Source organism: Vidua chalybeata, chromosome 2 (genome assembly GCF_026979565.1).
Source record: "Vidua chalybeata isolate OUT-0048 chromosome 2, bVidCha1 merged haplotype, whole genome shotgun sequence".
Classification (NCBI taxonomy): domain Eukaryota; kingdom Metazoa; phylum Chordata; class Aves; order Passeriformes; family Viduidae; genus Vidua; species Vidua chalybeata.
In genome coordinates, this window is record NC_071531.1 from 38,698,658 (window position 1) to 38,715,150 (window position 16,493).

The 16,493-nt window shown below is 40.2% G+C and overlaps 1 protein-coding gene across 3 annotated transcripts in view; it reads right to left on the reverse strand.

The window, feature by feature from the left end:
• PCCA (propionyl-CoA carboxylase subunit alpha) overlaps positions 1-16,493 on the reverse strand; it is a 271,887-nt gene that overhangs the window by 63,557 nt on the left and 191,837 nt on the right. For all 3 annotated transcript variants that reach the window (XR_008428960.1, XM_053933606.1, XM_053933621.1), the window contains one exon: positions 6,458-6,556. Coding sequence is in view for 2 of the 3 variants with exons in the window: in XM_053933606.1 (XP_053789581.1) it covers positions 6,458-6,556 (99 nt within the window). In the remaining variant the exon portion in view is untranslated. The remainder of the gene's footprint in view (positions 1-6,457; positions 6,557-16,493) is intronic.

A 16,493-nucleotide genomic window follows, 5' to 3' on the forward strand; every position in this document is an offset into this window, starting at 1 on the left:
AGTCAGTTGTTCTTCATCAGGGCATGTCCACATTTCCCAGGTTCTTACAAGGGCAGCAGTCATCCAGTGGGGAAAGAGATGATCAAGTGCTGTATGTGAAGTGTTTTGACTTGTGAGAGATGTCTGAGACTGATGTTAGTGGCACTGTGCTGAAGCAGTCTTTCCCATTAAAAGGAATCCTGCCAGAATGCTGAAATACTGGCCTCCCCTGGCACCTGTTGCAAGCTACCTCAGTCCCTTTCCAAGGACTAAAAGGAATCTGTTCCCAAACAGTACAAATACAGATGTTAAATACAGGGTGAGTGGCTTATAGGGCATCAGTCCACACAGATAATTGCGCAGGTGCAGTTTCTAAGAGGCTGAGGCACCATATCACTACTTTTTAAGAGTTCTCTTAATGCCTGGGATTCAGCAGTAGATGACTTGGGAATATCTGTCCTCCCATGAACAGAAAAATAGAAACACAGATCCTTCCCAAAATTTCTTTATGGGATATCTAATGTGACTTACTTGTAACTTCTTTTTTGCAAAGTTTGTTTTAATATTAAAACCACTGCAGGTATGCTATTACATATACAGAGAGTGCCTTCTAAGTATGTTCAAGTGTTTCTTTAATCCTCTGAGACAGGTAGGTGTTACAAAAAAGCAGATGACAGGTTTTAAAACTAACAAAAAAAAGAAACAATCAAAACAAACAAACCGAAAAACCCCACACAATCCAGCCCCCCACCCGCCTCCACAGGAAATGCTGTTTATTTGGTGTTAGTAAAGAATTAATCTAAAGGACATTTACTTAAACCCGAGATTTACAACAATACAATCATTAGGCATTTAGTCTTCTCTGTGAACTTCTAAATTTTTGCTGTTACTACACTGAATCATAATGTGACTAGAACTTCTGGAAGCTTTACCCTTGTTTTGGCATGCCATGATACATCCTGCTCCTATAAGGGGGGAATCATGCAGTCAAAATGCTGCCATGTGATTCCAGATCTGATAATGTCTGTGACTGCCCTGAGAAAAATTCTTGACAGGATCCAGAGTCCTTTCTCACTCTTATGCTCCTCCTCTTCCTTCCCCTCTGCTCTCTGATGTGCTCTGTGTTCAAGAGAACCATTTCTCATCTTTCAGGGTTTAGATATCATAAAACTAACAATGTCTGTCAGTGACTGAACACAATGCTTTGTTCCTTGGACACATACAGAATCCTTATATTCATCCTGAATATAGAGGTTAATCAATGTGGGCCATCAGGAATTCAGTGCTGGGGCTCACACTGGCTTTTCCCTACCCAAAAGTACAGCTATGTGGGTATAGGATAAACAAATGTCTGCAGATCATTCTGAGTCCCCCTTCTGGAGACAACATAGCAAGACTAATTTTGAAGTCATGGTTAAAGGACAAGAGCAGAGTATGTGCAGTAATTGCACAGCACTAAAAAATGGACTGTCAAGCAGTCATGAACACTGCTCACTAAACCTTCCCAAAATAATTTTCAGGGGTTAAGAAAATGAATGTTCTGAGGTAATGGCACTTTAGATTGAAAACCTATATAATGTATCATATCATTATCACAGATTACATCTGAGATCTCAAAACAGCAAAATGAAAAAAAGGTAATTTTTCTTACAAAAGTAAAAAAATTACACATATGAAAAAGGTCTCTAAAGAGTTGTAGGAAATGAATACTTGGGCAAAGGCTTTGTTCTCCTGTCAGACATTTCCCTGGAACAAAGACTTCATAACTTACAGCATACTCATTTCTTCTGTTATTATAGACCAAAATAATAATCTAAAAAAGCATTGTATCAGAGAAGCACTTATATTTGTCATACCCCAGGATGCAGAATATACTACTCCTGCTGCAACTGTTGATGCAATAAATAAATTAAATGAAAAAAATAAGTGATGCTACCACTGAATTCCCTTCAACACTAAGTAGAGAAAGCTCCCCTGATAAATCTTCATCTATTTCATTCACAAAAACACTTGAAGCTTGAGACTGATGATTTCAGCTTTACAGAATCATGTTCTTGTTTAGCAACTCCATTACTCTTTTAATTACGCCTTGCTGTGACTGCTAAAGACGTCTTTACTGTAGAGTTTGGGATGCCCAAGAGACACAGAACAGTTATGCTGGAAGGGACCTCTGGAAATCACGTAGTCATATTCCCTGTTCAAAACAAGGCTAATGTCAAAGTGATACTGAACTGCTCAGGACCTTGTCCAGTTGAGTTCTCACTACATCCTACAGAGCTTCAGTTCACCTGAGACTAATTCTCTGAAAGCCAGGAAATACAAAAAGGAGGTATCATCAGTGCTAGTGTAGAATTGCTTTGCTGAAGGTGCCAAAAGCCACAAAAGTTTTCTAGGGTCTTGGCAGAATACTTACACTACCTCTACAGGGTAGAAGGTTTCATAACAGCAAGATAGCAGAGCTGTGGGCCCAACAGCTTGGCAGTGAAAAGGCTGGGTGCATAAGATGGAACTAAGGGGTACAAAAACTTTGGCAAAGATGGTGACAAATAATTCAAGTGAAACAATTCTATGGTTCTGGCTCAGCATCCTTTTGCTACAGGGAACCACCTGCAAGTAAAAGGTATTGAAGGATGAGTTGAGTGTTTGATAGTGGGCTCAATGAAGGTACAGCATTCAACAGCACCAAGCCGTTGTATTGTCCATGTAGCATTACCATAGAGCAGCCTCAAAATCTGAGTGGTTGGCAGGGTGGTTTTTGAGAACTTGCCCAAACACAAGCACTTGTTGCTTTGAGGATCTCTTCTCAGACTCATTTTTATCTTGAACAACCTGCCCACCCTGCTGATACCTGGTGTTTCTGTGCAGTGTCCCAGCAGAAGGTTGTCCCTTGCAACCTGACTAGTAATGACAGAGCTGCAGTTAAGGTTCAAGCCCATCTGCTGGACTCCATGGATTCTTTGATTTATCTTGAGGTCCCTTTAGATTCTAGTTCCCATGAGGAATAGAAGATGTTCAAACTCAATGGAAAAAGACAGCTTATTCCTTCCTTCCACCTGCTCCCCAGCTCATGCTGGGAGACAGAAGAGGTCATAGAAAACTTCTGTGGGCATAGGGCTTACTGAAATCTAGCTCACTTGTATATGGGAGGAGAGACAGAGAAGTAAAAATGCCCTAATTGTCCCGAAATATGCCTGTTGTCTTTATTCCAACTTGTTACTTTCCAGGATACCATACCGAGCCACCATTCTTCCAGTTTCCACTGGAATTATTTTATTTGTCTTTTCCACAACTCAAATCAACCTTCACTTTTCCACTCTTCACAGGAATCATTAAGACCCTCATTTACTCATTCATTTATATTCTAAATATTTCCTAAAAGGTAATATCATATTCAAATCCTGTTTTATCTATATGAGTATTTAAAACATGCATTTGCAATTAAATAAAACCCAATCCCTTCAAATGTGAGGAAGGTGTATTGGAACTATATTCCTACAGTTCTTTGATTTTCAGCAAAGTCCAAATTCGTAATAGCTAGGTGTAAGTCAAATTCTGAGTCACTAAAATCTTTTGAAACAAGTATGGAAAACCATTTTGGTGAAGTATTTCTGTACAAGAAAATGTCATTTGCTTGCTGAACAAAATCCTACACTTCAGGATGTGTTAAAATTCAGCCTCACCAAATGAGAGGTACAGTTTAGTCATAAGTAAAGAAAATGCTGAGAAACTACTAAAAACAGCCACAAAAAAAATCCCCCATGATGAAATCTGAGTACTACAAGAAATGCCATGGGGTCTGCTCACATTCCCATCCCCCCTGGAAACTGTATCTCAGAAGTCTCTTGCTCAAATGATCCCAAGTTTTCACCACTTCGCCACTTTGTATAACATCCTATGGATTTCACAGTAACCCAAAGCAGCACAATGATTTCAGAGCCCTTATGCTGCAGCCACAGGACCTGCAGTACACCCCAGGGTTCTGGTCCCAATCTCATCTGGGGACCTGGCCAGGCACTCTGCAGCTCCCATCTGCTGCACACAGATGGGCTTCCTCACACAGGAAACAAAAGCAGGAGGAGGGGGGCTGCCACATATCCTTCTTGTGCCCTGGTATGCCCTAGACAGACTGTGACCAGGGCATATACTTCTCCACAGGCACTTGGGTCCCATTCTCTAGAAACTGTCCTAGAAAATGTGGGTTTTAAACTCAAAGGCCCTTCATAGCTCTGCAGCAGAGTTGGTGTTCTGCTTTGCTGTAATTCTCATTGAGCCTTTAGCAGAGGAGTGAAAATACAGAAGCATGCTAACTACTTATTTTTAAACATGCAACACATACGCAAAAATTTGAATGTCTAGACTATAAGAACATAAATATATTTCAAACCAAAACATTTTAAAATACTTTATTCCCTGTTTCTATGTTTAAGTGCTTTGCTAGATTGTGGCCAGACTGCAGGATTGAGTCAAAGGTGCAAAAATCCCACCTTCAAAGGAATACAACATTCACAAAGATTGTATTTGGTTGAGCATATTTAGAAGAATGAAATCAACTATGAGGAAAAAATAGATTGGCTGAAAAATTAATAAAGCACAGCTGGAATTATTTGATTCATCCATATTTGTTGCTTAAATGGCTCTAGGGCTAAGTTTTGCAGAAAGAAGATATTTCAAGACTCAGGGGTCAATTGCTTTTGGAGACAAACTGACCTACAGGAATACACTTGTCTAATTTGGTTCTTGCAGTGGGGCAAGTCTACAGAAATATATAACCAAAAAACCAATTTTGGTTCCAGTGAGCGACTATGAGAGGTCAAGTTTAAGGTTCCCATAAATTTACATATATACATTAAAAGATTAATAACTTCTCAAGCTACTGAGTTTCTTTGCTAAAAGCAAAGGCAGATAAAATCTGAGAAGGAAACAACATATGTGTGTATTCCACATTCTGTTGGCTAGATACCATGCAGTCAGCTCGTTGCATGTTGCTGTGGCTAGATCTGCAGTATTTCATAGGGTTTGGTCATACTCAGGGAGTGCAAGTAACACTACTGCTGGCTCAGCTCCTAGAAGAAAGCTTCTTCAGATCACATGATCATTAATTTTGAAAATAATTTTTGCCAATTCAACTCGTATTAGCTAAATGGTGTTACTACTATTAGTTATAGATCCAGTCATATAGTAATATATTTTGCAATGAGGTCTTGAGAACACAGTTATCCATTCTAAATGCTTTTCACCTAGGCAGGTTTTATAGATTCATACACTGGTATTTTTTCCTGTTCAAAATTAGGAATGTATTTTATAAAATGGCACCAAAATGGAACAGTATTAAAATAATAATAAAAAAAAATACACACCTAAAAATAGAAAATTATTTTAGACATACACACTCCTTGAAGCTGGCATAAACCTCCCAAGAAATCTACAGAACTTAAGTCCAGAATTTACTTGGGAACATAATGAAAATTTCACTCTCAGGCAATACTAACCTTGAAAGATACAATATTTTTTTTTATTTTCAAGTTGCAGTCAAATTCAATCACAGCAAAAATAGTATTTTCCTGTTGGGTAATTTACCTGGGGCAAAAATGAAAAACTAAATTCATGCATTTCATTGTAAATTATGAGAAATCTGACCATCACTGTTAAATGTATAAGAAATAGATACTGTTGTATGTAGAAAATATTTTCAGTAAGTTTTTATTTGTTTTTCATTATTGCCAGGATCAATAGATATTTGTAAATAAATAATTTGTCAACAAATATATAAATCCTGACTGAGGTTACATTTAGAAAAGCATTCTCGGGTGTGTGGAGTTGGTTTCAAAGACATAAGTGTTCAGAAGAAAAGAAAATACAACCACTTTAAGCTTTTCAGTCCTCTTTTCTTAGAGGCACACTGGTTTGGGATGTTTTCTATGTTTATCTTCTCAAATCATGGAACTAATCATATTCCTTATAAGCACATAAAAAAACATGTTACATGGGAGATGCACTGCCCTGTGACTTTCAAACTGCAAAGGTCCAGAAGTGTAATAATCACACAATCCAAACATGAGAGAGAGACTCATTTTACTGTAGGTCCCCATGTGGGATTTTGTTGTGGATTAGGTTAGGAGGGAGTTTTTTTATTTTGTTTCAGTTGATCAGTTTTTTTGGTTGGTTGGTTTTTTTCAGTAAACCATTTCTTATTTTTACATGATTAAGAAACTCTGTCTCCTCACAAGCCACTAAATAAAGACAGCCTATAAGCTGGGGTAAACATCTGTCTAAATAATGAGCTTCTCATTAAAAGCAAGATATTAAAAACTCTAGGTAAGTAACTTTGAGTGCATTCAGAGCTTTAGTGGAGTGTATTTGTCTCAAAGTAGAAATATTCTGCTGTTCGTACAACATCACAAATTTTTTATGATGCAGCAAGTCTAGACCCCATGTTTCAGTATTATTTGCATGCCCAAAGAGGCTTTGGTGAGATTACCTGTATAGTCCTCTGAGTGCCATCAATGGTGACAGACAACAAGGGTGAAGCCAGGTTCCACTCGCTGGTCACATTTAGTTTCATCCCATCAACTTCCACCTGTTGTGACACCAAACAAGGCTGTTACTATGAAGACAGACAGAAAACTGATCTCAAGTTCATTACTGCATACAAAGCAGCAACCATTTTAAAACAGATGGCTCCCAAACAACCTGTCATGTTTACTGCTTCTGCCATAAAAGACAGGGTCCAACAACAGAGTCTTCCAGCTATCTCTGGGGAGAGGTGAAGGACCTGTGAACAGCTGCCTCTGAGTAGCAAGGTTTCAAGTGATTTCCAGCAAGTAACAAACAGCCATCCAACTTTTAAACCTATCTGGACATGCTACATTTACTGCAATTAGACAAGTAATGCATATAAATTCCAGTGACACCTTGCAACCCACACAACAGGGCTTGCATATAATATTCTCTCCAAGGACCAAGGAAGAACTTTTCCTATGCTTCTAATGAAGGGCTTTGCATTGTTATCTTAATTAATATGAGGCAGTAATTAATTCTTCAGCCTTTTGCCTCAAAGTCTAGAAAAACTTCGCAAATTCTGACATGCTTTCTTTCAATATACAGCTGATCAGAGAAATACAATTTCCGACTTGAATGCCAATATGCTTATGCAGAAAGTAGGTTTTATTTTAAATCATACCATATTCATTATGCAAAAATATTCCTAGGTGAAGAGCAAAAATTCTGGGTTCTGAAAAAAAGTGTACATCAGAGTATCTGTAATGACACTTCTGTCATTCTTCTTTGTATTATACTGTTTAAAAACACACATTACACATTCAACACTATAACAGTCTCAGAGAAAGAGATGGCTATGAAAAAAATATTACATATGGACTAATGTAATTGGTGATTACTATTTATGGCATGATTTGAACGCTCATCATTCTATTGAAGGTAGATAACTATTATTTACTATAAACACAAGAAAAATCATGGATGGTCAATTTTCTTCCTCTCTCAAAATCTCCAAAGTATTTTCTAATCAGTAAATTTCAAACAATAGCGATAATGACATAACTATTGCATACATTCTCAATAAACTAGAAAAAAATTCAATGCATTTAGAATAAAAGCTGAGCACACCTTTTGCAAAATAAAACTTATAAAGCCTACTCTTTTAGGTGTCGGACTTATCATTATTTGATCTAATAATAAGAAGAAGTATCTTAAAAGAAATCCATAACAGAGAAGTGCAGAAGAGCAGTGTGTAATTTGATAAATTTATTTCAGTTAAGAAGAAACAGTTCTGCCTTAAATAACACTCTAATTTTATAGACTTTAGTTTAGAACACCAAGTTTGCCTTAGTGATACAATCTATGCAATTTTCATGGGCTTTTACTACAAATAAAGTTACATGTAAAGAACAAGAAGAAAAACAAGTCATTTATAATGGTTCACCAATAGGCCAGATTAGCTGGCACGCTTCAGGTATTTTACACTGCTCCAGTGATGCGAACCAGCCACAAACCTGGCTTGAGTTAGGACAGACCTGCAGCTGGTTTGCATTTCCAGAGCACTGCAGAGCAGCTGGAACACTCTGGTGAACCCAGTCCACTCTCAGCAAACGTGCATCAGCAAATACTGCCTTTATTGAGAACAAGAGAAACATCTCAAAAAGACTTTTCCAAATGGAGAAAAGCAAATCCAGTGCTCTGACTACTGAGCACTCTGTGATTACCAACTGAACTTCAGAGGCAATTATTTAAATTCTTTAAATGTTGCTATTGCTAAAACCAGAGAAAGACTGTCTGCACAGGAGCCTGGGTCTGAAAACATCGTTTACCATGTGTCTCCAGGGATAGAAGTGAGGCACCACCAAAGCAGACCAGGCTACTGGTCACCAAAACATCCTTCAAGTATACACCATACTGCTTGTAGCAGTGTAGGATTTACATGAAGCCTCAGAGAAAATCTATAGCTGATATCTACAGTTCTAGAAAAGGGTGTTTCAGGGGCAGGATGCAAGTCAATACCTCCACAACAAACTCACACTAATCATTAGCTCTTTTGTCACTGTACAGATGAGCAAAAGAGGAGTAAGCCTCTTTGTCACAGTGGTAAATGACCTGTCCAAAATCCCTCACAAGGATCTATACAAGTCTTTCCATTCTTGATTACAGATTAAGTTAATATCAAACATTTCTGGTGGAAACCACCCTGAAAGGAGAGAGCAAGCAGATGCTAAGTCTAAACAATCCATGACACTCCAGGCTGTTTATGTGCAATAGAGAAACCAGCAGATAATATATTGCCACTATTATGGTTTCTCTATTCAAGAAAGAATAAGAGGGTCAGGGGAAGGGTTATATGAACTAATGCTTATCCCATAAACTGCAGAAGACTTCTCACAGAATGGAGCTACAGGGTCTTAGCTGCCTTCACCTGCAGCTCACTATGGTATGTGCAACTGAGGAAGATGACAGAAAGCACAGAATATTCCCAGTTGGAAGGGATCCACAAGGATCATTGAGTTTAACTCTTAAATTAATGGCCTATACACTACCTGTGCATTATTAGCACAATGTGTAACCAACTGATGATGCGAAGCCAAGAGAATCCCAAGGAAATGTGGCTACCTATGCTCTGATAGGTAGGATGACAAAGACAGGACATCAAGATATCAGAGAAAATGAACAAGGACTGAGGATAAGATATTTACCATGTAGTGATCACGTTTCTTTTACTATAAATGAGGGAAAAGGCAGGGGTGGAGGGGAAGATGGGACACAGTGGGCCAAAACCAGATGGGGATTGAAATCAAGCCAATACTTTATCTAATAGAGCAAACCTTCTTTCTGCAACTGAACAGCCTAGCATGGCTAGCAGGTAGAAATAAGGGAAGAGAGAAGATGGTAGAAGAACCTGTCAGAAGTTTGCATTTGCCTTCATTCCTCCTCTAGCAATGGATATCATAACTGAACCTAATAAATACTGCAATAAACCCAGGACCTTTTTGCTTTAGGCTTGGGGGGTTGGGGGTGGGGGTTTAGGGGGGGGGGGGGGGGGACATGGGGATTAACTAATGACATTACATTGACTACTTCCCATGTTGCTTTGTTTCTTTGCTTCTAAGACAGCCAAGAACAAATCACCATTCGATGGATGCTAACACTTGAACTGCAGGGAAAAGATCCCAGTCAATTCACTCTTGCAGTGGATCACATTGTGCTTTAGCACACCTATATAGTGTAGCTTTATCCTTAACTACTCAGTTCCAAGTATGCACATGTGTGTCTGTGCATCTACAGTAACTATGTTTGCATTGTTGCACTACACCCATGTGACATGGTGGTAGTGAATTATTCCTTTTTTTAAAGGTTTGTTTGTTCGTATGTGAGGACATAAAAGATGAAAGCAGCCACAGTCCTTCACAATTATTTCCAATTCAAAAGCTACTGTAAATGAGGTCTCAGAAAGAAGAGTGACAAGTCCAAGACACAATGCTAGAAAAAGGTCAACAGCTTACCCCACTGTCACAACTTTGCAGACTTTCGCTGGCATGCACCTGAACTACACAAGTAGCAGCCCCTTCACCTCTTGTGGAGTGAGTTCCTGATGTTCAGCATGATATGTACCAGCTAACCAATAGTGCAAAGAGCTGCAAAGCATAATCTGCATTCAGTTTCCTTTAGAGAACATAATTTGGCATTCTGTGTGCATGTCAGGCAATTAAAGAAGGCAGCACAAGCCTGAGTGTTATAGCCCTGTTAATTTACTAATGCAAAGTCTCGCGTACATCTGGCACATGTCACTTCTTTTCTCCTGGAAATGAAGGTGGTTTTCCAGGAGACTAGAGGGCAGCTAAAGCATTTGTTTCCTGCCTGATCCTTCAAAACATTATGCCTGAAGTTCCTCATGCCAGCCTTGAGTCTGACTAACTTAAGTCTGCTGATTTAATCCCATGGTTTCAATTCTGCCTCTCAGTATGGTGTTTAACTCAAGAGTCCTGGCCCTAATGACTTGGCTATGCCACCCTCAGCCATAGGACTTACAGCCCTTAATTCTACCTCTTACTGTAACAGAAGTGATGACATTCTTCAATCAGATCCACAAAATGAAAAATCACCCTCTGTAGACCTGCCTTGCTGAAGTCTTTCTCTAATCAAGACAGCTGCCCATGAAGAGGCACTTTTCAGGAAAACTGACATTACTCTTCACAGAATATATATGAATATTTACTGTCATAGCTTGCACTCCCTTCAACTGGCATTAATCTAAGGCACCAGTGGGCAGCAAGGGCTCTACAAAGTGAACCTTAAAATCATTCCTGCAAGGAAGGAACAATAACAGCAAGCATAACTCTTGTAAACTTGAGGTAGCTTATATGTTTGAGGCTACAAAACCTACATAAAGCTCTCCTCTTCTATGGAAAAAGTAACTGTCTCAAGGAGAAGACTCCTTACCTCCATCACTGCTAACCACACCGTGCTTGCCAAAACAGCAAGGAGATTCTTCACATTTTTACAAATCAGGTAAAGGATAGGTATTGTTTCTTGTGCAGAAGAGGGCGTGACCAGAGAACTTGTAGCACAGTGTGGCAATAGAAGATCCAGCCACAGGCAGCAGTATTCAGTAAAAGCCTGCAGTGACCTCAGACTGAGCCAAATTGAGCTGGATAAAGCAGTTTTTGGTTCCCAGTTTTCACAAAATGCATGAAATTCTCATCTAATTTACTGTCTAGCCAACAGAGAAGCACATGGGAATGGAAGAGAAAAGGCAAGTGAAAACTGTCCCCTTGCAATGGTTACCTTTTGCAGTCCCATGCAACCTCAAGAATGTGAGGAAAGTCTTTATGGGGGTGATGAGCCCAAGACTTCCTTTAGAAGCATGATGCATGAAACCCCAGGCAATTTGTAAAATATTTTGCTAGTTTTTAATGTAAAAAAATTCACAGTTAGCAGAAGAGTTCAAACACTGTCTTGCATCTATATATTACCATTGCAAATAATCACAACACACTTCCTTATAATGAAAATTACTGGCTACCTGGAGCCTGTAAGAACATGTGGTAATTTGCAGAGCTGTCTTGGAAACTATTGGGTCTTATACAATTTGCTCTAACTTCCCCACATTGCCTTTAAAAACCTTAAACAAAATCAAAGTCATATTTGCCACATTAGGAAATAGCAGCAACCAAATAGTGCTTCACATGTTGTCATTCATAAATGCAAATTAATTATGCATAAATGCAAAGAAAGTAAGATTCCCCATGTGGGCAATTCTTATTAGTTAAGCTTCTTCTTATATATGCTTTATCTGCTGTTCTTTGGACTGTATTTGATAGTAACCCAGGGTCTGATTACTCCCAAAGTGTTTGACGTTTTCCAGGACCATATCCTGGAAGAGGTGACAGTATACTCTCATCGAGTTTACAGATGGTACAAAATTGGGTGAAACACTCGAGAGCAGGGCTGCCATCAGGGGGGCCTAGGCAGGCAAGAGGAAAGGGATAATGAAAAAAATTAGTCTTGAATTTCAAAGTTAAGTCCAACATGTGAGAAGGGTGAACCCATCGCAAAGATACATTGCTACCTGACGGGCTAGGGAGCAGCTCTATGGAGAAGGACTTGGACATATGGGTGGACATGTCAGCAGGACGTGACTGAGTCAGCAGCATGCCCTGGCACCAAAAGTTGCTATCAGTGCCCTGTGCTGTTAACAGAGGTGTAGTCTGCAGATAAAGGGAAGTCATTAGATCCTGCTACTCAAAACTCAGACCACATCAAATACTGCGTCTACAAGACAGACATTGACTTTGGTCAGTTTAACAAAGTTCCCATTAGCCCATTCCTCTTGCTTGCCAAGGTCCCACTGGGTGGCAGCATTGCCCTTGACTGCATTGAGCACTTTCTCCAATTCTGTCTTCTGTAGATCTAAGGACTGTGCACTCCCACTGCCACCTCCAGGTACTGATAAGGTTGTTGAACACAACTGGTCATAATACAATCCCTGACAGTCCCTTGGTGATCTCCGAGCAGAGTACAACCCATTAACCATGGCCCACTGAGTCTGACCACTCAAATGGCTTTTTATCTTGCTGGGTGAGATCATGACAAAGACTTGTTAAAGTCAAGGTAAATGATATTCACTGCTCTCCCCTAGACCACAGATCCTGTCAATTTATCATAGAAGTCTGTCAAGTTGATACCACTTCACATGGGATGTCACCAGAGTGGAGGAGAGAGACAGCATCACCTTCCTCACCTGCTGGCCATGCTGTTTTTGATGCAGCCCACAATACTACTGGCTCCCATGAAGCCTCTCATCCAGCAGCACCCCCAAATCCTTCTCAGCATGGCTGCTTTCAATCCATTTATCCCCCAACCTGTACTGATACCTGAAGTTGTCCCAACACAAGTGGAGCACCTTGCACAAATAAAGAATGCACTGACATCCACTAGCCTGGTGTCCAGGATCTATGCCCTGCTAATCTTTTTCTTCATTTCCTTCAGGATCCTAAACAACAGCCATTTATTTCATGGCTGTCATAGCCAAGACTATCTTTGGCATCACCTCTTCAGCCAGTTCTTCCTTGGAAGTGAGTTGCAGATCTGGGTGTGTCAACACCAGTTCATCTATCCAGTACCAGTATCAAATAGTTATCCCATACACCATTCAAAAACCTTCCACCATTCATCCCATATGTTGCCCTTCCAGAAGATGCCAGGTTCCACATGACCAGCACATCCTGTGACAGATATTTCCTTCAGTTGTTTAGAGAAGTCTTAGTCGACTTCCTCACCTAGATCAGGCAACTACACTATGCTATTTTAATTTTTTTTCAATTGATCAATCCAGTGACCTTCACCTGCTCAAGTGATTTCCTAGTATGGACACTTAGCTTTCAGTTTCTCTGTAGGCACAGAATAATTTGCTCTCCCAAAAACTTTCTAAATAGATGGCAAATTTCTAAATGGATGGCTTTCTCTTCTCTCTAGTTAAGAGAGAGGCCTTCTGGCCTCCAAGCACTTACAGTCATATATCTGCTTCTAAAGCTCTGTCCAGTAATATGTGCACACACTGTGCTTGCGCCAGCCAGTCCTGGTGCAAGATGTGTCCTGGAGACACTGACAGAATTGACATTCACACCAGCCTGCCACTTTGTCACCATCACCATCCAGTTCTGCAAGCACACTGCCACCAAAACCCCAGCTTTACATGCACAGGTCATACAGGCAGGGAAATCCATATTGAGAGCACTTTCAAGATGACTGCTCCCAACTCAGTGAAAGAGAACTTAATGATTCAGAGTCCCTTGGGAAACCACCCTTATTAACAAAGGGTCCAGAAAGGCTGGACATACTTTTAAGATGGAAATCTTAAAGGTGTGGGAGCAGGCCATCACTACATACTGAAAGACAAGCTGGCAGGGAAGATCAGCCTGGCTGAACAGGAAGCTTTTGCTGGAACTCAGGGGAAAAAATGAGAGTTTATGACCTTTGGAAGAAGGGGCAGCAAACTCAGGAAGAGTACATGAATCATGTAGAGAGAAAATTAGAAAGGCGAAAGCTCAGCTAGAACTCAATCTGGCAACTGCTGTGAAATATAATAAAAAGTGTTTTTATAAATACATTAACAACAAAAAGGAAGGCCAAGGAAAATCTCCATCCTTTATTGGATGCTGAGGGGAACATTGTAACCAAGGCTGAGGAAAAGGCTGAGGTACTTAATACCTTCTTTTCCTCAGTCTTTAACAGAAGGACTGGTTTTCCTCAGGACAACCAGCCCCTGAGCTGGTAGTCAGGGACAGGGAGCAGAACAGAGCCCCTGCAATCCAGGAGGAAGCAGTTTGTGACCTGCTGTGCCACTGAGACACTCACAGCTCCGTGGGGCTGATGGGATCCACCGGGGGCACTGAGGGAGCTGCTGCAAGAGCTCAACGAGCCACTCCCAACCATTTATCATCAGTCATGGTTAAACTGAGGCTGTCCCAGGTGACTGGAGGTTGGCCAGTGTGACACTCATTTACAGAAAGGGTCAGAAGGAGGATTTGGGCAACTACAGACCTGTCAACCTGACCTTGGTGCTGGGGAAGGTTATGGAACAGATTGTCTTGAGTGCAATCACACAGCATATACAGGACAACCAGGGATCAGCCCCAGCCAGCATGGGTTTACAAAAGGCAGGTCCTGCTTGACCAACCTGGTCTCCTTTTATGAGCAGGTGACCCATCTAGTGGATGAGGGAAAGGTTGTGGATATTGCCTACCTGAACTACAGTAAAGCCTTTGGTACTGTTTCCCACAGCATACTCCTGGAAAAGCTGGCTTTGTGCTATGGTTTAGCTGACAAGATGTGTTTGATTAAAGGTTGGACTCATTGATCCTGGAGATCTTTTCCAACGTTAACTAATCTATGATTTTATAGAATTTTTCTTCCTTCTTGAAAATGCCACATGATGAAATTTGGTAGATGGACACTTCCTTTAGCACACATACATGTCTTAGAAGTTTTGCTTATTACAAATACCAACAGTCTAAAAACCTGCAATATTAGCTGCCAAAAAAAGTGCATGAAAGAGCATAGAGGACAGAGAGAGACCCTGTGGCCAACAGTGTGGTAGATAGACAAATGTATAAAAGTGTCATAAAAAGAAGTTCCTTTAAGCCTAAAACGGTAAAAATTGAATCCACTGATGCTTATATGACAGCAATTTCTTTGATTCAAATTAACCAGCTGTTTTATCTCGTATTTTCAGTTATTGACAATATATTCACATCAGATTAGCAGACTGACCTTTTTTCTTTTCTTCAAGTGACTGTAAGGTTAGCCTTTTGGACTTTTGAAGTGGTTGGCCAGATGCTTTCAAAAGGAAGTTAAAGTATGTGAGTTTCAATCTCATTAAAAAGGCCCTTTTTTTTAAACAAACTTTCCTTTTGTTCATATCAGCACTTACTTTTTTAAAAGACCCCAAGAGAGAGTTCCAGTCTATAGATCACTTGTCCTGAAGAAAGCTCTGTTAACTATTTATAGATCATGTCCTTTTGTACCGAACTAGATCAAGCAATTTATTCAGTGCATGACTGCAGGAGAGAAATTCATTTGCTCTAAGTGTCATCAAGGCAGCCTTTTACCTGCTATGAACAAGACCAGATGAGCTGAATTGCTGGGCTTTTACTTCAAATGCACATTTTGACATTGTGTGGGGTGCCATCATAACTTTCAAGTTTTCAAAGTATTAAGCACATTCACAGAATGGGCAGTCCTCAATCACAAGAGCAGCAAATAGCACATAACCACTAGAATAAATCAAACACATGTGCACACATTGAAATTATCTCTCTTTTCTTTAAAGTAGCACTTATAGATGCAAATTACCATTAGCTGCTTTGGTAGATCTCACTTTAGAAATGGGAGCATGCCAGCATAGAGACCGAGGAAAAGAGCACACAACAGGCATCGGCTCCTCAGCTTAACAACAACAGAATCAAAACAAAAGGAGAGGGAGAAGTGATGGCCTTCATCACCTCTAATCAGCAAGGGCTTTCTTCAAGCATTCACCAGGGAAGTGATCCTCTCTGCAAAACCTAGCAGAGAGGCTGTATGCAACAAAAACACTTCACTGCAGCAAATGCTTTGTTTTACTCCTTCAGGTTTCCTTGCAGAGTCATTATTAAAATGACATCTTGTACTTGTAACCTGCCTGAGTCCACTAAGGCTACAAAAAGGAGTGTGGGGGGGGGGGGGCAGAAGTTAAAAATACATGACAAAAATAAAACAACATTTAACAGTAATTAACATCTGCTGGCAACAGCTTCAGACACAAAAAGTACAGCTGGTTTGGGGAATATGGATGTCTATTGTTATTGGATCAGTGTGGAAAAGAAGAAAGAACATGACTTGCTTTCCTTTTCACTTTGCTCTACAGAGACAAATGCCCTGGCGCTGCAGCTCTGCAGCTAAATATGCTCCAATCTGGCTACAGATATTGCTCCTAGGTGGCTGGAAAATCGTGCAGGTGGTTCAAACAG